Genomic DNA, 22,593 nt, shown 5'->3' on the forward strand with positions numbered 1-22,593 from the left:
ATAGAAAATTTTCTTAATATTTTATCTATATAGAAAATTTGGTCAACATTTTATTTCTATAGAAAATTTTCTCAAAATTTTATTTCTATAGAAAATGTTCTCAAAATGTTATTTCTATAGAAAATTTGGTCAACAGTTTATTTCTATAGGAAATTTTGTCAAAATTTTATTTTTATAGAAAATTTTCTCAAAATTTTATTTATATAGATAATATGGTCAACATTTTAATTCTATAGAAAATTTGGTCAAAAATTTAGATCCATAGAAAATTTGGTCAAAAATTTAGATCCATAGAAAATTTGGTCAAAAATTTATTTTTATAGAATATTTTCTTAATATTTTATCTATATAGAAAATTTGGTCAACATTTTATTTCTATAGAAAATTTTCTCAAAATTTTATTTCTATAGAAAATCTACAAAAAATTTGGTCAACATTTTATTTATATATAGAAAACTTTGTCAACATTTTATTATTGCAACAGAATATTTAGGGAATTTCTTTCTTAGTATGATAAGCGATGTACACTCAACAAAAAGGGAGCCCTAAGGCCAATTTTATTATTGGGAAATTAATATGTTTTAGGAAAAAATTTAACCAATTTTGTTTACCTTAGCTACAAGATCTTAAAAAAGAGAATAAAATTATACATAAATTTATTTCTATAGGAACATTTTTGTCAAATTTTTATTTCCATAGTCAACATTTTCTCAAATTTTTTAATTTTTTTTTCAAAATTTTAATTCTATAGAAAATATGGCCAACATTTTAATTCTATAGAAACTTTTCTCAAAATTTTATTTCTATAGAAAATTTTATTTTTATAGAAAATTTTCTCAAAATTTTATTTATATACACAGAAAAAATATCACCAAAATATTTCCAATAATTGAAGTTGAATTTTTTTCAATTAATAAATTAATTGATACAATTAACTTTTTAATCATGGTAGAAACATTAAGTTAATTAAGTCAATGATTGAAATTTTTAAAATGATTAATTAAAAAATTAATTGATACAATTAACTTTTTAATCAAATTCGGAAGACTAATTCAGTTAAAAAAGTGCTGATTTTTTTTTACTTTTTTAATTAAAAATGTATTTCAAACAATCATTTATTAATCCAAATAAAAACTCTAAGCCAATCTAACTAAGTAATTAAAAATAGTTACCTTTTTTAATTAATAAATTAATTGCGTTTTGCAATCAACATCAATTAAATTTTTAATTGAATCAATTAAAAAATTAATTGAATTTTGCTGAAAAAATCAATCAATTTTTTAATCAAGAATTTTTTCTATGCCCAATTAAAACTGTGATTGATACTATCATTTTCGTGATTGAAGACATTTCAATTAAAAAATTAATTGGATCAATTAATTTGGTGATTGAATCAGAGAAAAAATTTTTTATGTGTAGATAATATGGTCAACATTTCAATTCTATAGAAAATTTGGTCAAAAATTTATTTTTATAGAAAATTTTCTTAAAAATTTATCTATATAGAAAATTTGGTCAACATTTTATTTCTATAGAAAATTTTCTCAAAATTTTATTTATATAGAAAATTTGGTCCACATTTTATTTCTATAGAAACTTTTCTCAAAATTTTATTTCTATAGAAAATTTGGTCAACAATTTATTTCTATAGAAAATTTGGTCAACAATTTATTTCTATAGAAAATTTTGTCAAAATTTTATTTCTATAAAAATTTGGTCAAAAATTTATATCCATAGAAAATTTGGTCAAAAATTTATTTTTATAGAAAATTTTCTTAAAATTTTATCCATATAGAACATTTGGTCAACAATTTATTTCTATACAAAAATTTCTTAAAATTTTATTTCTATAAAAAAATTTCTCAAAATTTTATTTCTATAAATTTTTTACTCAAAATTTTATTTCTACAGAAAATTTGGTCAACATTTTATTATTGCAACATAATATTTAGGGAATTTCTTTCTTAGTATGATAAGCGATGTACACTCACCAAAAAGGGAACACTAAGGCCAATTTAATTATATGGAAATTAATATGTTTTAAGTAAAATTTCACCAATTTGAGAAAGATTCCTTTACATTAATAATATTTTGTTTACCTTAGTTACACGGTCTTAAAAAAGAGAATAAAATAATAAAGTTGTTAATTTTACAAAAAGTGCGTCCATTTTAATCGTACTTCAAAATACGAAATCTTCTTCAACAAAAATCTAATTAGTTATATCGAATACATTTTCCTAATTTTGTCGAGAAATATTTACATATTTTCACCATATCCACGTTGTAATATACTCTAATTAAAAATTCCTAAAACTAAATAATTTTTTTTAGTGTAGCTTAACCTATTACAAAACACATTACTAGTCGTTGCAATTATAATGATTTAACTTTTTTCTTGCAGGTAAGATGAAGATTTTATTGCTCCAAAAATATTGCTCATGTGGTTATTTAAGGTAAGACATATTCTCTTATTGTACGAGTATTTTGAGTACATCCTGAACTATAAAAACCGAAAGCCGGTTGTTGAGTCTTGAAAACAAAACGGTTCCACCGACAATTGGTGTAAGAAAATAAACCGGTCCACCGGTTTTGATCACCCTAGATACGACTTAATATGTGTAGTTTTGCTTGACTTGAAATCGAGTCTGAATTTGGAAATTTAAGTTGTCGTTAACAGGTGTTTTTGAAGCACATTACATAGACCAAGGAAGGTATAGACATCTTAAGTGAATTCACAGCGCTGTAATTTGTCTGCACACCGTAGACGGCACTTTTTCGTCTGCAAATGAGTGGTTTTTTAATTTGGCTTTATTTTTGTTTTCTTTCCTTTGTTCTCTTGATGAAATAGCAAATATTGTAAAAGCATATACAATTCTATACATTTTTCCAAAAAGAAATTGAGTCACTTTCCAAAAAGAAGTTGAGTCACTTGACTGCACAATTGAGTGGAATGACAGCGCACTGCAAATAAACAAAATCATTGTGAATTATCAAACGATGTCTTTATATTTTCTTGGTCTATGCACACATATCACATAGATATCACATGAAGAAAAAAGCGGAAAAACAAATAAATTAAAATTTGTTTCCTAGTATCAAATGCGCTATCATCAACTTAATGGAGAATTGGGTCTTAAATGTATCCTTACTTCAATTATCCCCTTCTTTGCCTCAGAATCACTACCAAAATCATTAGGGTAAAGATAAAATCTTTTGGAACCGGGCATGCTCTGAGAAACAAAATCCATTCAGTGAGGTCTCGTGTCTTTTGGGACAGTTTTCCAACAATATTCGGCATTTATTTTGATCTCACGGTCGACGAATACAAGCAGGGTGTAACCATCGCCCGTTACGGCGGTCTATATCGTTACCACCCATTTCGAAATCGAGCGCTTGAGATCTCGTGGCCAATCAAAGGTGTAAATTTTCAGCAGACCTCTTTGGCAAGTAAACCCGGTTTATTGTTTGTTCAAAAAGACTCAATTTAGAATGGCTTCCGATTGAAAAAAATTGATCACGGCCACTTTCGTTTAAGCGAAGCAACCCCTTGGCTCTTTCAAATCTAACCTTTTATTTTTTAGGTAAGTTCTTGCACTTTATCTTCAATGTATTTAGCCTAAGCTCATTTTTCAATAGGGCTGTTTTCTTTTAGCACTGGATATGCTAAGCCGTTAAGGACTAAAATAAAACAGAGTACTCGTTTATCCAGGACATGTCCAAAAATATGCAACACTGTCATCAGCTGTTTAAAAACAACCATAGAAAAGAAGTGAAATCTTGCATTTTTAATGTATGAAATGCTTCAATTAGTAATAAATATTTACTGCTGCGATTATTTATGACACTGTATCACTTTGAATTTCATGTTTTTCGATAAAATAGTCACAATAAATTGCTATTGTGAATCGAATAAGCGTCACTTTATCCAAATACAATCTGGCAACATCGGCGCGACTTGCACTGATGAGATGTTCTGGATAGAACACCAGTGCAACGATGTTCTGGATAGCCCATACAAATGTTACATCCAGTGCAAAAAGAAAACAGCCCTAATATGTGTTCGTTCTCGGGACATACACGCGAGCAAGTTTTCTCCCACTAATGCGCTTTACAGACTATCAGTTATTCCGGACGACAGTGCTCGTGTCGAACATATCCCATATATTGTGCACATTAGAAGTTAAGTCCGAAGGCATAATCGATACTGCTGCATGTTTATGGGATCGATAACACATTTACCGATTATTTAGTCATCGCCGACAAGTCGTATCGATCCGACACACTGTAAGATTCTTTACAAACACCGATATTCCGTCCGGAATAACTAATAGTCTGTAAAGCGCATAAGGCAAGTACACTACCGTCGTACAGACTATAAGTTTTCCGGACGGAATGTCTGTGTTTGTAAATAATCTTACGGTGGCCACACTGTCGATACGAATTGTTCTCGATGACTAAATAATCTGTAAATGTGTTATCGATCCCATAAGCATGCAGCAGTATCGATTATGCCTTCGGACTTAACTTATAATGTGACCAATGTATGGGATATGTTCTACACGAGCTCTGGCCTGGATAAACGTGTATTCTATTTTCGGTTAGTCAGTCAAGGCTTGGGTATCTGGTACTAAACGAAAACAAGTCTACTTTAATTAATAATTGACCGACGCCGAGTAGACATATTGCGTCACCTCAGCCGTCAATCGCCGACGCCGGTCGCAAAAATTTAGTGCTAGTCGCTATCGATAGAAACAGCGTGGCTACATTCCCTGTTCCATACATATTCATAAGATTACTCCCAGCGCCAATCATACAAATTTCAATCTAAGCCGCCGCCTTCGTTGAGGTTTTAACTTTTATGGCCCAATGGGTCATCTTCGTTCTCTGGCTATAAATCGGTCAGTTTCACTGTAAAACAAATATGTTATTGAATCCATTAGGACAAATATTTTTGCATTATTTTCCGTGAAATGAAATCAGACACACATATCCTTGATACTCTTCCCATTGCATTCGAAGGGTTGACCTTCGGCGCCTATGTACTTTCTTCCATGTTTGCCATAAAAATATTTATTGTTGTTTGTGTGTTTCATTTTGACGCAAGTTTATTGTTGTTAGTGTTACCACTGCCATTGTGGCTGATGGGCAAACCTTAAATTTATTTTGTGGCAAGCAAATATAAAATAACACACACACACACAATTTGTTTGCCATTTTTATGCGAATAACAGCGCAACGGGCCGCATACCGAATACCACCACCGACACAACCGTTTGTAAACTTTTGTTTCTCGTCGTGTTTTGCGTGGCGTACATTTCGGGCTAAGGAAATCTTTTATGGAGGCGGTAGTGAGAAATACATCAAGCTACTACCTCTAACAAGTGGCCACAATCATGGGAGTATAGAGGTTAGGTATGATAAGGTAATAAACTCGCGAATGTATTTATAAACATCGGTCGGTATTCCCTCGTGAAAGTAAGCGGAGCGAGCAGGAAGAGTGAAATGTTGTGCAAATGCCTATACGATTGGTATGGGCTCAATGAAAGATGTGCATAAATTGTTGAAAGGTGAATAGAATGTGAGTGTGTGTACGTACAGATGATTCTGATGACGCTGATAACGATAATCTGTATGTGGAAATGGATATGAGAATTTTCGCATTACAGATGATTCATGACTTGTGGTGTGTATTGATGATGGTATGTGTGGAGAGTCATCCGACTTTGTGGTTGATGCGGTTTAATGCATAAATGATTGTGGTTTCCTAATTGGTTACGTACATCCGACCCATATTAATGGTAAATTTGCAGAGGGTAGAGATATTTTCTAATGCAAGTGATTTAGCGCCAATGACCTCTGGAAATTGTGGTCATATTTGTATACACACGATTTGCATGTCGGAACAAACATACATTTTGGGTATGCATAGCTTTGAATGCTCTTAGATTTAAGTTTCATTTTTTTTTAATTCTGGGTAGGAGAGTCAAATTACCCGTTCTGGACATCAGCTGGTTCGTAATTATTTCGATTTTTTTTTGAGGTGCAGAGGGAGGGTAAACATTCCTCTACGCATCTGACAAGAACGTATTCCGTCGTATGTCGGACTCGTTCAATTATCGACTAAAAACCGCGACCCTTTTCGCTCCTGTAGTTTTGCCCCTTCTCGGTACCGTTTCCACATTACTTCGAGAGGAACTCCCATGTAGGTGCTTTTGTCTACTGTGACCGTAGCTTCTCTATGTGTCCATCTATTCCCATGGTCATTCCGGGTAGCCCTTGTGTTGTCAATCAAGATCGATCTTCTTTCTCCTCAATATGACTTCGCAATACTTCGCGATTATGTTCCAATGCCGTTCGTCTGCCGTAATTTGTTTTCTATCAGGATCCGCTAATTTCGACGATTTATACCTCTAATTCCAATCTTTCGGCGCCCCAACGTATGCACCTAAACAACGTGCGATGCGCATCATTAGGGCTGTTTTCTTTTGGCACTGGATACAACATTTGTATGGGCTATCCAGAAAATCGTTGCACTGGTGTTCTATCCAGAACATCTCATTAGTGCAAGTCGCGCCGATCTTGCCAGATTGTGTTTTGATAAAGTGACGCTTCATCGATTCACAATAGCACTTTATTGTGACTAATTTATCGAAAAACATGAAATTCAAAGTGGTATAGTGTCATAAATAATCGCAGCAGTAAATATTTATTACTAATTGGAGCATTTCATACATTAAAAATGCAAGATTTCACTTCTTTTCTGTGATTGTTTTTGAACAGCTGATGACAGTGTTGCGTATTTTTGGAGATGTCCTGGATAAACGAGTACTCTGTTTTCTTTTAGTCCTTCACCGCTTAGGGTATCCAGTGCTAAAAGAAAACAGCCCTATTGATGACATTCCATTTTCACCGTGGTGCAATGGTTAGCATGCCCGCTTTGGCCAAACACCCACAATTTTTTCGATTATCCCACCTCAGTAATGCTGGTGACATTTCTGAGTGTTTCAAAGCTTCTCTAAGTGGTTTCACTGCAATGTGGAACTCCGTTCGTTGTGAGCTCAACATAGAATTGGGCAGCACTCAGTGATAAGAGAGGAGTTCACCACATTGGTATCACAATGGTCTAAATAGTCTAAGTGAGCCTGAAATATCGGGCTGCCACTATACTTAACCTAACCTCCCCCCCCCCCCTTCGTAGAGACAATATGGACCATCACATTTGCCCATCCTATGCAAATACATTCAGAAATAGAACAGATATTGAAACCGATCAATTTTTGATGGTCATCGCGACTCATTAGTTTCCACCGGTTGCTGAGCCGACGCAAAAATGTCTACTCGTCTAAAATATCAAACTAAAGTCCGGTTTCTCAATGTATTGTTATTATTTATCGTTTCGATAAAATATACATGCATTTTTCAAACCGGTTATCTATATTCCGGTTAATTATTAATCGGATAGTGAGGACGCCCAGTCTCTACGCCGATCCGATATTTTCGGCCGATTTAGTGTGTAAATATTACCATAGTGATAGGCGGTAGGTGAAACATTCTTCCACGACGAACAAAAAAAAAACAACCTTGTCCGCAAAAATTTTCTTCTTGTTTCCTACCACCTATCGCCATAGGCAACACCTTGTTTCGGCGATCGAATCGGCTTGCCAATAGTCTTCCGATGAACTTACACCGGTGGATCGGTTTATCTTTTTACACCGATTGTGGGGTTTTGTTAAAAACCCTGATGTTTTAAAGCGTCAAAAGTCCCAGTACGGTTCTTTAGACCAAGAAACCCCCAACTGAAAAATATCCGGTTTTTTATCTCTATGTAATTGACCGACGCCGGATGGAAATATTTGAATTGGCCCAGCTGTCAGTCCGCCTACCCCAGTGGCAAAAATTTATGGCCAGTCGAATGACCCATTTTAGTCTGCGGCTATTGGTATTAAGTTTTTCCCCTGAGCAACTCAACCTATACAATTTGTGTATGGTCATTGGCGGATAATTATTCATTGGAATTACCATGAAATCACAATATATATGCCGCGCTGTCGATTTTTGCCGCCGCTGACCATTTTTTGGCAGTCGTGAACATATGACTCCAACTTAATACCCACCTTATCACTTTGGTTATATTTATACACTAAGTGAACCCAAATAGTAACATTCATGTGTTTTAGCACTGTTTTTGAATTTGTCGGCGCTTCTGAGATAGGGATCTATAAATCGAAAATCGATTAATCGATTATTCGAATATGGGCATGAAAATCTAAAAAATTGAAATCGATTATTAATAAATAAAATAATCGCAAAATCGATTTTAGATTTTCATCTAATTTTTAATTTGGCTATCAAAAATCTATTTTAGATTTTGAACTATTTTTTAATTGTGACTATCAAAAATCGATTTTAGTTTTTTCTGTTTTCATATTCATTGGTTTCAATTCAATTGAAAAATACCTAGATATTTCTTAATTGTTATCTATAGAATTATATTACCAATAAGAATAAAAATACTGATTTTATTAAATAAAATATCAAATTGATATGAATGAATCCTTTGTGTTTTCAATTTCCTTGAATTTATTTTGGGAATTAATGATAAATGATTCGTACATGTTAAAAATTTTATATTTAACATTTTAAAAATATATTAAACAAATTTCAAAAATTTAAATGTTTGACTGGAACACTAATTTTTGCATTTCTCTCCAACTATTGTTGATAACACCAACAAAAACAAATATATATTTCATAAAATCGAATATTTTGTATAATCATTATTTTTATGAAAATCGATTATGAAAAATCGAATATTCGAATTTTGATTGGTAAAAATAATCGAAAATTGATTTTTGATTAAAAGTCAATAATCGAAAAGTAGAAAAATCGATTATTGGTTTGTACTATTGATCCCTATTCTGAGAATTCCCACCCCGTCGAAAACAGTCATATACGATATCCAAAACTTCTCGCAAAAGCGCCGTCACTATTGAGAAATTGTACCACGCCAAGTTACTACAAAAAAGTATCGCATGAGTGCAATTATTAGGTGCCTTTTTAGAAAAATTTAGAACGACGCCAATAAGACCCCTTCAAACTATCAGAAAAAGTGCATTTTAAGATAGTTGTAAAAGAATCATTGTGGTCAAGTAAAACGCGATTGTTTAGATGTTTATTAATTTGATTAAACATTTATAAATTCTTATAAATAGTATAGCATTTATACCACTAAACACATTTAACATATTTTTTCATTAATAATAGAATGATGTTGATTTACAAGTGGCAAGTTACATGTTGCAGCGTCTATCAGCCAGTTTTTTTTTATTCTCGATGGAGGCAGCGTGTCTGTAAAATATCTGAAAAACAATCACTTTATTCCATTTGGAAAATCAAAAATTGTTCACCAATATACCTTTTTTACAATTTTAAGCGAAATAACTATGTTTTCAGCACTTTACTATCGATTTTATTTAAATAAATTATAAGATGGTAGTTGCACTTGGTGTTTCACAAAATATAAAATGGCTCTTGTAACAATAGTGATGGCAAAATACTTTCATGTACATTTCATACTTTTTGATACGCTTCCCCCATCACAGTTGGCGATTGTTGAAGTATCAATTACGAGTCTGTTATTGCGAAATTTGTCAACAACACAACAGCTAATTTGCAAATTGCCTATTCCGAATTTTCCAAAAAAAAATAAAATATAAACAAAATGAATATATACGTGACGAAAATAACTAACTATTCAAGTACCAAAATATTCCCAACAAACACAAGGATGAGCATTTTTCGTAGGTAACGCCATATCAATTTGATAGTGAATCCCATCTTCAACATTAGTTCAAATGGTCTTGCATATTGCTTACCTTCAACAAAATTTCCAATGGGTTTGCAGCATTAAAATTAAATTTAGTTTGAAAAGTTGTTGCTACTATGTGGAGAAATTGTTGCTAACGTGTTGAAATCTACTGTTGAGGGTAATGTCTGTTTTTTGTTGAGAACGCGATTTTCTCAACAATTTCTCAAATTGAATTCTAAGCTAATTTTTTGAAAAATGTTTGAAAGCGTATTGAATATAAGCATTTCTCCAATGCTTGTGTTTATTGGGTTATCTTTACCCATTTATAAATGATAGGTGTTTATTTATTTTTAATTGTTTTTTTTTCTCGGTGTTTTAGTTCATGACAACGGTTCATCTTCATATTCTGTTCATTCATATATCCATTGATTTGTATTTATCGTTCAATTTCTCTTTACACAAATTTCAAAGTCACAAGACCGTTAGCATAAATGCAACCCTGCTGAAAACAGGGCTGCTCAAACATGACGTTGATACTACAGCTGTTACCGACTGTTCGTATCATTTCCACGTCATTCCTGTTACTCAACCAACATTGAACGCCGCGCAATTTTTTGCAAAACACAAACTACGCTCGGTAAAATCTACATCTGTATAAATTCCATTAAGGCTACGCAATTATGGGCTCGACAAAACTCAAGGATGACTTGAACAATTGCTTAATTACATTTGACCGTAAAGTTTTGATGACCCAATTACTGGATGACTACAAGATAACACATAACGAAGTGAACAAAATTGTTGCAGACTTTGTCAAGGAGCAGGAGAAGAAACAAAAACTTAAATATGAAAAATACTATGTGGTCCATGGTAAACAACAGAAGGAAAATAAACAGGTCAAGGAAATCTATAAAATTGTGGAAGAATCAAAACTAAAGGAATGGCTTAAAAAGTTGGAAAATGCCGAATCATCATTGTATGCAGTGGAAGTGGCTGGTGGAGCAAAATCACCGGCGGCAATATTTAAACCCATGAGCATATTGGAAGGTGTAAAACAAAGACAAAGATCTGGCACTGGAAATGGAATTACTTCAAATGGCATAGCCTCTGATAAACCAGCCTCATCAAAGGTTCCAGAGAAAAAAGATTTGAAACCCGAGGTAAAAAAAGAGAATACATCATCAGCAAAGTCCATATCAGAAACAGTAAAAACGGAAAAGAAAAGTTCACCTAAAACAGACAAGTCACCACCAGAGAAGACCTCAACCCATAAACCTGTTGCCAAGAAAGGAAGTATAAATAATTTCTTTAGCTCTTCGGCATCTAACAAAAAGAATGATGAGGCTAAGAAAGATACAAAACCCTCAGGTGGTGTAGTAAAGCCTCCCACACCCAAGAAAATGGAAGACTTCTTTAAAAAACAAACAGAAAAATCAAAAACAACAGCAGAAGCTACTAAGAAGTCAGCACCTACATCCGCCTCCAATACATCAGTGCAACTATTCGCTGATGATGATGGTGAAGAAGAAGCAGAAACAATATCCTCGGATGAGGAGGAAAATTTGGAAGCTCTTAAAAGAGATATCATTTCTTCGGATGTTGAAATGAATGATGGTGATGTTGAGGAGGAGGAGGAGGAGCAAAAGCCTACAGCTTCCAAACGTAGACGAATAATTGATTCCGATGATGAGGATGAAGAAGACCAACCGACTGTAAAACAAGAAAAACTAGATGAAGCTGGAAAAAAGAATGATCAAAAAGAAGATGAACAAGCTCAACAAAATGAAACCTATTTAGATGAAGATGGTTTTGTTATAACCAAAAAGGCAAAACCGAAATCACAACCAGCCAAAAAGAAATCTCCAGCATCATCTACAACATCCTCCATAAAGAAGTCACCCAAAAAGAAAACATCCCCCCAGGAATCAAAGAAATCGTCGCCCAAGTCTACAGTGGCGGCTTCGGGTAATAAAACTAAGCAACAGAATATTATGAATTTCTTTTCAAAAAAGTAGAAATCATATGGCATATGGAAATCGTAAAAATATGTTTATTTTTAAAGCAATCTGTATAGAATCAACATTTTCTTTTTTTATATTTATTCTTTTACTGAAGATTTTTGGTTTATATACAGAAGTATTATTATTTTGCATTTTTTCCCAGCCCTTCTGATTAGTTTTACTATCTAATCGAAAGTTATTGATCTTTAGAATGTAAAATAAAAACCAATGTGGTTATATGTTAAGAAACGCTTTGTATTTATTTTGAACCTATGACAGAAGAATTGAGCTCGACCAGACACCAAATCTTGGCCAATGCCAAAAAGGTGGTGTTCTGCCCCAGCCGAATCTGACTATATCTAATTTCTCACATTATTCTTATTTGAAACAAATCGACTCCTATAGGATATATCGTAAAATAGGAGGGGAGTAAATATTTTAAATGGTATTAAGTGTAAATGTACTTGCATAGCAAAATCGATAGCTCCCAAATATACCTGGGCAAACATTCAATATGACGATTATGGTTATTATTTTTTATATCTAATTATACAATTATTTTTCGAGCTTTATGGACAGATATAGATTAAGGAACATGGTTGATAGAGCCATTGAAAAGAAAACGCCAGATACAAATCTATACACGCCTGGACTGTACATGTTTCGGTTCGGGCGAATGAACCTTTCCACAGCCTTTAGTATAGATCTGGCTGGGAGAGATAACTCAATTTTGGGCCCTTTATGCTAACTCCTTATGGAGAAAACATTTGGGAAATTTCCTCTTACAAATTGAATCATCTTTTCTCCCACTGTACATCATCTTTTCATATAACTTACAAGTCTTACAAAAATGAGATATCCCTCCCAGCCAGATATAGCAAATATTGTCTGATATTTTTTAAACTCGATTAAACTAAAACGAGTTTAAGTGCAGCTGCAGCTAACAAAAAAGTCTACTAAACAATTTCTTTTGGTGCAGGATGCTGGGTAACATTTTAAAACCCAAAAGTGAGTTTCGCCACCATGAATATCATATAATGGGAGGCAAAGAACCAATATTTCTGTTTGTTATTGCTATTTATTTCAACACGGATGTATGACCAAAATGAGTATAGGGGCAGCGATATATTCCAAATGCGAAAAATTGCAAAAGTAAGAATTTTCGAATGTTCGTCCAAAAATTGTACGAGGCAGATAATAAATTTTGAAAGAAGCTGAATAGCTGTTGAGAAATCCATTATTAATTTGGAAATATCGATTTTAACCAATATTTCGATATCACGACATACTAAATATCTTAGTTGTATCGGCTTATTGGGTGTCAGTGCCGGAAACCAAAAAAATTGGGTTTTATATTAACATATATGGCCAAAAAGGATTATAGGGGTGGCGATATACTCCAAATTCGAGAAATTCCAAAACTAAGAATTTGAAAGTTCGTCCATTCGGTACCGAAAATTATACGGGGCGGATAAAAAAATTAGAAAAAGCTGAATTCCAGCGCTGTAGAGAAATCCATTTTTAAATTTGGAAAAATCGCGACATACTAAATAACTTAGTTGTATAGGCTTTCGGGGTGTTAGTGCCGAAAAACCAAACAAGTATATACGGCTGTAAGTTCGGCCAGGCCGAAACGTATGTACCCTTCACCATGAATTGCGTAGAAGCTTCTACTAAAGACGGTCATCCACAATTAAATTACTTGGATTGCGGCCGATGGCAAGGCATCTTAAAACTTCTTAACATCATCTCCTAATTGTAAGTTAGTCCATGCGGGATATATAGTAGACAAAATATATAGTAGACGATTAAATACGTTAATATTCAATTGACCGGTATATATAGGGAAGAAATAATTACGAACCAATATGAACTTTTGTGAGGTAATTATAGAGCCAGAATTGAAATATCGGGTCGCTTTATATGGGTGCTATGTACAATTATGAACACGAGTACGAAAAATGGCAGATTTTTTACTGTTTGGTAGATTGGTACAATTATTGATGTTTTGAAAGATTTTGCAAATTTTCCTCTCCAACTATGAAATGCTTCATAAATTTTCTAAAGAAATAAAATTTTGACAAAATTACTACAGAAATTAAATTTTGACAAAATTTTCTATAGACATAAAATTTTGACAAAATTTTCTACAGAAATTAAATTCTAACAAAATATTCTATAGAAATAACATTTTGACAACATTTTCTATAGATATAAAATTTTGACAAAATTTTCTATAGAAATATCAAATTTTGACACAATTGTCTATGGCAATAAAATTTTGGTAGATTATTTTTGGCTCGAATGGCAATGGTGATTTTTCTGTGATTGGGGATAGGTTTATTTTGGGGCTATATACAAGATCGATACGGAGGCTCCGGAGGTCAACTCTGGGAATCGGTTTATATAAGGGATATATATAATTATGGACCATTGTGGACCAATTTTTGCATGGTGTTTAGAGACCATATACTAACACCATGCACTAAGTTCCAACCGGATCGGATGAATTTTGCTACTCCAAGAGACTCCGGAGGTCAAATCTGGGGATCGGTTTGTTAGAGACCATATACCAACATTATGTACCAAATTTCAGCCAGATCGGATGAAATAGGCTACTCTTAGAGGCTCCGCAAGCTAAATCTGGAGGTCCGTTTATATGGGGGCTATATATAATTATGGACCGTTGTGGACCAATTTTTGCATGTTTGTTAGAGACCATATACCAACATCATGTACCAAATTTCAACCGGATCGGATGAAATTTGCTTCTCTTTGAGGCTCCGCAAGCTAAATCTGGGGGTCCGTTTATATGGGGGCTATATATAATTATGAACCGATATGGACAAATTTGTGCATGGTTGTTAGAGACACTATACTAACACCACGTACCAAATCTCAACCGGATCGGATGAAATTTGCTTCTCTTAGAGGCTCCGCAAGCCAAATCTGGGGATCGATTTATATGGGGGCTATACGTAAAAATAAACCGATATAGCCCATTTGCAATACCATCCGACCTACATCAATAACAACTACTTGTGCCAAGTTTCAAGTCGATAGCTTGTTTCGTTCGGAAGTTAGACGGACGGACGGACATGCTTAGATCGACTCAGAATTTCACCACCACCCAGAATATATATACTTTATGGGGTCTTAGAGCAATATTTGGATGTATAACAAACGGAATGACAAAGTTAATATACCCCCCATCCTATGGTGGAGGGTATAAGAACTGAGATTTTATTCTCTTCAATGGTCTCCAACATCTTTGTGGCCACGTTGTACAGCACTTATCGCCTTCAAAACTTTGAACATTTAGCACTGTCCCACTGATGACTGTAGACGCCATATCCAATCTGAGGGTATGGAAGATTATTCTTAGCTCTCCGCCTTAACAAATTGTCTGCAAAGACTTCCGATGTAGAAGGCACCACAATCAATTTGCATAACCACCCGATGTGTATATTGGCTATATAAAATTTATTTACCAATTTAATGGTGCATTATAGAGGGATACACCACTAAACTTGTTCACACAATTCCATTAAATTCTTCATTTTAAAGAGGTCCTATCAGTTGAATAGTGATCAATTAACTGTAGCATTATTTCTGTAATTTATAGATTTCCAATATTCTTCCTAGTATAGGATTGGATTACTGTTTTATGTATACATTATAAAAATATATATGCCAAATGTATTAAAAAGTGTCTATTTTTCTTTCCAGCTTCCTTCATAACTGAACAAACCCAAAAATCAAAACCAACACTTCGGTGAGAAGATACTGTGGATAGTGTTAATAAAAACAGCTTCAAAATTACTTATAAATCTTTAAATACGTCGTCAACGGAAAACGCATTTAAAATGCGTTTTGAACCCTTAGGACAAAAGATGTTCACACGACGAAATTGGTTACTGCGTTGCAGTATTCTCATCAATGTAGCTGTGATCTTATATATCTGCAGTCATGTAATGATTGGAAATCGTTACACATTAACATCTGGTTCACAATTTGTAATACAAGAGCAACCCTCACCTGTACAACAACAACAACAACAACACCAGCCGCCACAAGCACAGATGCAACAGCAACAATCTGACCAAGGAATGGTGAGAGAACCTTTGGCAAAAATGGTAAATAAAAGAAGACATTTTTTACAATATATTCGCAATAATGTTTTTTAATGATTTGTTTTTCGTTACAGGAGTTCATTGATGAAAAACAAGAACCACCAAAACCCCCCAATGGAGATAGCGGTGGTGGTCCTATAATTAGCAGTGGTGGTGGAGGTAGTGGAGGATCAGGAGATTTACAACAACCTGTAGTTAAAGATCCTGAAACTCCTGAAATGGATCCAAATTTGGGAGATCCTGCCAATATCATAGGCAATATTGGTAATGCCAATACAAACTTTGTAAATATAAGCAATGCCGATGCCAATTATATGGTAACTGGCGATGAAAAAGACTTGGACGAACGTTTGCGTAGCCTTTTGAAATGTTACGATAAACCATTTGAGGCCGAAACTCTTCAGCGTGGAGATTTTTGGGTATTAAAGAACTATGTTCGCGCCGAGCATGGTGAATTAAAGTGCCATGAATCTATAACCTATACCACACATGCAGATTATACATTTCTCGATAATCTAATACCATTGTTGGAAAGGTAAGAGAGATAATCATCCTAAAAAAAAACAAATATGTAGAAAAATTGACTTTTTTCTTTTTCCTACACACAGATGGAATGCTCCTGTTAGCATAGCTATGCATGCTCCTGGTACAGATTTTCAACCTACATTAGATTCTATAAAATATCTAAGAGACTGTTTGCCCAATAGTAATCTGGTGCGTATGTATACCACCTTCCACATCTACTTTAGTACCAAACATATCCCCAAAACGATACCCAAGTATTATGATGCCCTGAAAAAGGGCTATAATTGTACATTGCCTCCACCCTATGTGAATATAACATCGGGTCATTTGTATAAGACACAAAAGAAACTATTATATCCGGTCAATGTGGGTCGTAACATTGCTAGAGATGCTGCAATAACACATTTCATATTGGCTTCAGACATTGAGCTGTATCCCAATCCTGGTCTGGTGAAGAAATTCTTAGAGATGATAGCCCGCAATGAGCCTTATTTGAATAGGAAATCTCCAAGGTAAGTACAAAAAAGAAATTATTCAATTTGTCTATTAATTTTTTTTTCGCACTTTTTCCCAATTGTAGGGTATTTCCACTATCCATATTCGAAGTGGATGACAGTAGTCCAGTACCCCACGATAAAACTGAGTTACAAGAGTTCCTGCGCCTCGGTAAAGCCATACCATTCCATAAACGAGTGTGCGCCAGTTGTCATGGTGTACCTAAATCCAAAGAATGGATGGCGGCCAACGAAACAGACGATTTAAGTGTCTTCCATATTGGAAAACGAACTGGTTACTTTGTACATTGGGAACCCATATATATAGGTACACATGCCGAACCTCATTATGATGAACGGCTTAGTTGGGAAGGCAAAAGTGATAAAATGACACAAGTGAGTTCATGCAAAATACACTATTATTAAAACTATTACAATTTCCCACAGAATTTTCATTCACTCATTTTTATATCCTAAACCACAAAGTGGTCAGCGTATAATAACTTTGATCTCCCAAAAAATGTGCCCACCAGAAATATTGATTTTAGACCCCATAAAATATATACCGATCGACTCGAAATCACCTCCTGAGTCGATCTAGCCCTTGGGGTTCGTCCGTCAGTCCATGTTTTTATTGTTCCGGGCGCAATTATTAACCGATTTTGATTAAATTCAGTATGTAGCGCTTTATTGGCATAAGGACGGACGCTATTGAATTTGGAGAAAATCGGATCAAATTTAGATATAGCTCCCATATATGTATATGTATCGCCCGATTTTGATAAATGGGGTCAGACGGCGCTCATTTCCTAACCGATCGGCGTCAAATTTGGCACAGATTAATCCAATTGACCACCCTATAAGCGTGCCAAATTTCATCGAAATCGGTTCAGATTTAGTTATGGCTCCCATATATGTGTCGCCCGATTTTTGCAATTTTGGCCATAAAACCCATATTTATCAACCGATCATACTCAAAATTGGCTTACTCAAATCTACTATAGCACTTACTCTATGTGCAAAATATCATTCGAATCTGTTCAGATTTAAATATAGCTCCCATATATATGTAGCGCCCGATTTTCAAAAATTTCCCCTTTATAACCTTATTTTTTACCATAGTGGACTCATTTATTAACCGATCTTACTCAAATTTAGTACAAGGTAACCTTCTGTGGTATAAACCAAATCTGGAAAATATCATCCAAATCGGTTCAGATTTAGATATAGCTCCCATTTATATGCATCGAGTTTCCCAAATTTGACCATAATACTCTTATTTATTAATCAATGTTGCTCAAATTTTAAATGTGCATGTACATTTACATGTAGCTATTACCCACACTAATTGAGCGATTTCCTCTTTTTTAATAATGGACTCAATATTAGTATCATGCTAACTCTGTAGGTTCAGAATCAACTATAGCTCCTAATATCAGACATTTCTGTTCAGATTGTGATAAAACACCCATGTACCCCTTAATGTTCTTAAATATGGAATTTCGATTTTCCCCAAACCTATACCATTGATATCCCACAAACAATGTTCACTAATTCAGTAGAGGTGGTTTAGGGTATGATATAGTCGGCCCCGCCCGACTTTCTACTTTACTCAATTATTTTATATTAAAGCTACATCGTTTAATACTATCCCTAATATTTTTCTATTTTCAGGGCTATGCCTTATGTGTTCTAGATTACGAATTTCATATATTAGACAATGCCTTTTTGGTCCATAAGCCAGGCATTAAGGTATTAAAAAAAGATACACGCCGTGCCATGTTGGCTGGCAAAACCAATCAACTGATACGTAAAATAATCTATCCCGAATTGAAAATTATGTATGGTACCCGAAATGGCTGCGCCGTATAGTGGTTAATCAAGCATAAAAGTTGAAAAACTTTTCATGCTAATAGTATTAACCAATTGTCATCATCACCATCAACAACAACATCATCATCGTGTACATTATGGAATTGTTGTAAATCCCTTTCAGAATTGAGTAAGTGGTTTGATTGGTGGATCGGTGGCCCAAGTTTCTTTTGGAATTTGTGGTATTTGTTGGAGTATTAAGTAATGCATAGTTGTAGAGTTTTAATAAGTACTACTAATCTTGATAGAGTATGTTCTATTAATTAGATTACATTGCTATTGTACCATAGAGTTCAAGCAACCCATAATAAGGATTTGTTTGTGATATTTGTAGTTTTGTTTTCATCATCCTCGAATGGCCTTTCAAGTCTTAAAGTAGTGTATTTTTTGTGTGTCCACGCAATTCTGATTAAAAAAATTCAGTATAACTAATAGTAGAAGACATCAATGGCTATGAAAAAAGAACTAGCTTAAAACGATATCCTATTGTATATTTTGTGGTTAAATTAGTCGAAAAAGTCTTTTCGTATTTTGTCGAGAAATGCCGTAGGAGTCGCTTATCTTCAGCGCTAACAATCACATTGTACCATCTCATATGACCAAAAAAAATAAAGATTGACCAAAACCCGTCACATAAGCTGCCAAGACATTGCGAAGGAAATGGTTCTAACTATATAAAAAAGGTTTGATATTAATTGATTCAATTAATTTTTAATTCAAATTTCTTCAATCGCATAAATGGTAGTATCTCTAATCAAGATCAAATAAAAAATTGATCGAATAAAATTATTGATAACACTAGTTTACACTGAAAATGTACACTTGATGAGAGTCGACTTTTTGTTCTGCTGAATTCGAAAAAAAAATGTTTAAACATTTTTTTATGGAACAGTTTTTGAGATATCCCGTTATTTTTAGTTTTTTGCTGTTTTTTCACTAAACAAATTATATCTCGAGTTAGAAATGTCCGATTAGATCGTTGTACTTAAATGAAAAGTATTAAGATGACGAATAATCGTGTATAATTGGATCTGTGATAAGTTAAGTGGTTCAAAAAATAATATCCAAAAAATCAAATTTTCAAAATAAAAATCGTAGTTTACAATGGATCTTTTCCGCCAGAAAACTACACCCAGAAAAAAGTGACCCCTTCTTTAAGTTAAAATGAACTAATTGTGATGAAAGTTAACTTCGTATAGCGCCAAAGACATTTTTATTTTTTTGAACGATGTGATTTTCGTTGAAATTAGGTAGAATGCATTCCATATATTAGTTAACATTTTCCTATATTTATGTACCACTATACTACAGAATGAAAAAATTTAACTGAATTGAATTCATATATGGAATGATTTTATTGAACTTTTTTCATTCATTGGGACAAATCTTACATATTTGTGGTAAACCTTTTTACTTCAAACTTAGAACTGCTTCGTTTTTAAATACAATTGTATTTATTTATATAGGTAATTTTTTCTTCAATAAAATACACGTTTTATTAATATATTAAATATATTTATTAAGAATCAACAGCATCGACTGGCCTTGAAATATTAATTTATTATTCCACTATTTCCAATTTCCATGTAATGTCATCAACTGTAAAACGCATTTTTCCTTTTTCTTGTACCTTTCACTTTTAATAAGTTGCTGCGTAACGAGTTTGTCCTCCTTTTACAATTTCAATACCTACAAATAAAAAAATCATAAACCAATTTGTTCACAAAAGGTTAGCGTCACTGAATGTTACCTCTTAATTGAAGATTCCAAAATGAAAACGAATGAAGGGGTTGTTATTCTGTTTTCTTTCTTTATACACCATCACGAACATAGTTTTTTCTCACTAATTTAAAATAACAAATATTTTATATATTTTATTTATTATATTATTTTTTAACAATCCCTCCGTATACCATAACAACGCGATTCTAACTAGAAAAATAACCCACGCGCAAACATACCGATTACATCGATGACAGTTATCGATTACAGGTAGATAAAAGAAATATAGGAAAATTTCCTATATTCTAACAAGTGTGTCTCCTTAAGTTTTAAAAGGATTGAATACTTCTTAGTACGAATGAACTAACATATTTTTCTATGCCAAGTGTTATTCGTATGTATGATAAGCTTTCTATAACAAAGGAAGTCAGAATTATCATTTTATAAGAAATTTTACTAAATTTGAGGAAACTTGGTTTTAGTTCATATTTTGTTTATTTTTACGAATGCTTTGTTATCAGTGAATAAAATTTTCTTGTTCAGTAGTAAATTCTTATACCCAGCGAAGAAAACAGTATTAGTAAAATTCCATGCTTTATTCTCCTTAATGAACTATTCCTAACTGCTTTAAGTTTAGGATTTTTTACTGAAGCAAGTAAATTTTATTATTTTAAACAAAAATTTAACTTAATCGAATTAAATTGGCTAAACTCAATTGATGAACATTTTTTCCTTTAGTTCCGTAGGCACTTTTTTGTTGGTGTATAAAGCATTAAAAAAAATTTTCTCTCCATGATAATGATACTCTAACTTAAGTAATAAGACCAACTAGAAGAAAAACGACCGAAAAATGGCAAAGTTAGAATTTTTAAACAATTTTTTCGAATTCAGCATAAGAAAAGTTGTCTCTCATCAAGTGTGCATGAATTTTTGTTTTTGTCTGTGCAAGAATGGTCTGCGACGAATTAACTTCTGAAACGAAATAAATCGAGCCATTTTTGAAGTGAATGGTAAAAAGAAACTAAAATTGGATAAAATACGACAATAATGAGTGATGCAAGCGTGGTGAAAGTCAATAAATGGCCACGAAGCCAAGATTCAAGCGTCGTAAAGTATTGGAAAGGAATTATCCATCTATGAGCTTCTCCAGCCTGTTCGAACTTTGTTGTCAACAACTGATGAGATTGAAGTAAGCAATCGTAAAACCGGCAAGTACTGATCAACAGAAAGGGCTGGGGTGGGAAATTTTGATTTATCAACCCTGTAACTGCATCAACAGAAATAGCTTCGTCTTCCATAAGGACAATTCTAAACCATACACATAGTTGATGTCTGGAACAAAACAGGAAAGCTTGGCTGGGAAGTTTTGATGCATCAACCATATAAACCTGAGCTTGCACCTTTGTACTACCATTTAATTCGGTCAATAGTAAGACTCCTTTAATGGAGTAAAGTAGCCTTCAAAAGTTAAAATTGCATGTTGCAGTAATGTTTCTATCGGCAAAACGGAGGTCGACCAAAATGGTACATATTTGGTTGCATAAAGTTCATTATAAATAAAAAATATGGGTTGAAGTTTGAATAGAAATGCTGGTGACATTTCTACGTGATTTCATCGCAATGCTCGGAAATGGTTATAAAAAGGATGAAACCTGTCATTGAGGTAAATATAGAATCGGACAGCACTCATAGAGTGAAGTTCACCACTTGTGGTATCACAATTCACTGAATAGTGTCAGTGAGCCTAAATTAATGGGCTGTCACTATACTAACAATAATCTTATATTTGACAAACATACTTTTCCTCTGTTGGTTAAGCTACACTTGTAGTTTAGTGAATGCATGATTTTAAACTGAAATGAAAAGCAACAATTTTATTTCTATAGAAAATTTTGTAAAAATTTTATTTCTTAGAAAATTTTATTTCCATAGAAAATTTTGTCAAAATTTTATTTCTATACAAAATTTTGTCAAAATATTATTTCCATATAAAATTTTGTCAAAACGAGCTCGAGGCCGTTTCTATCAATAATTCATTA

General features: G+C 33.4%; 2 protein-coding genes across 6 annotated transcripts in view; both read left to right on the forward strand.

Moving 5' to 3' along the window:
• The window catches only part of LOC142223555 (beta-1,4-glucuronyltransferase 1), a 313,449-nt gene that overhangs the window by 284,040 nt on the left and 6,816 nt on the right, over positions 1–22,593 (forward strand). For all 5 annotated transcript variants that reach the window (XM_075293434.1, XM_075293436.1, XM_075293435.1 and 2 more), the window contains 5 exons: positions 15,538–15,944; positions 16,016–16,476; positions 16,550–16,978; positions 17,047–17,356; positions 18,635–18,962. In XM_075293434.1, the coding sequence (XP_075149549.1) occupies positions 15,675–15,944; positions 16,016–16,476; positions 16,550–16,978; positions 17,047–17,356; positions 18,635–18,832 (1,668 nt within the window). In that variant the 5' untranslated portion in view covers positions 15,538–15,674 and the 3' untranslated portion in view covers positions 18,833–18,962. The remainder of the gene's footprint in view (positions 1–15,537; positions 15,945–16,015; positions 16,477–16,549; positions 16,979–17,046; positions 17,357–18,634; positions 18,963–22,593) is intronic.
• On the forward strand, positions 10,376–12,057 carry PolD3 (DNA polymerase delta subunit 3). Its single transcript, XM_075293433.1, has one exon. The coding sequence runs from the start codon at positions 10,489–10,491 to the stop codon at positions 11,821–11,823; it is 1,335 nt and encodes a 444-aa protein (XP_075149548.1). The 5' UTR covers positions 10,376–10,488; the 3' UTR covers positions 11,824–12,057.

This window comes from Haematobia irritans, chromosome 2, assembly GCF_050003625.1.
Source record: "Haematobia irritans isolate KBUSLIRL chromosome 2, ASM5000362v1, whole genome shotgun sequence".
Lineage (NCBI taxonomy): Eukaryota > Metazoa > Arthropoda > Insecta > Diptera > Muscidae > Haematobia > Haematobia irritans.

Coding starts and splice junctions, on each gene's coding strand:
- PolD3 (XM_075293433.1), top strand. CDS start 10,489: ATGGGCTCGACAAAACTCAAGGATGACTTGAACAATTGCTTAATTACA.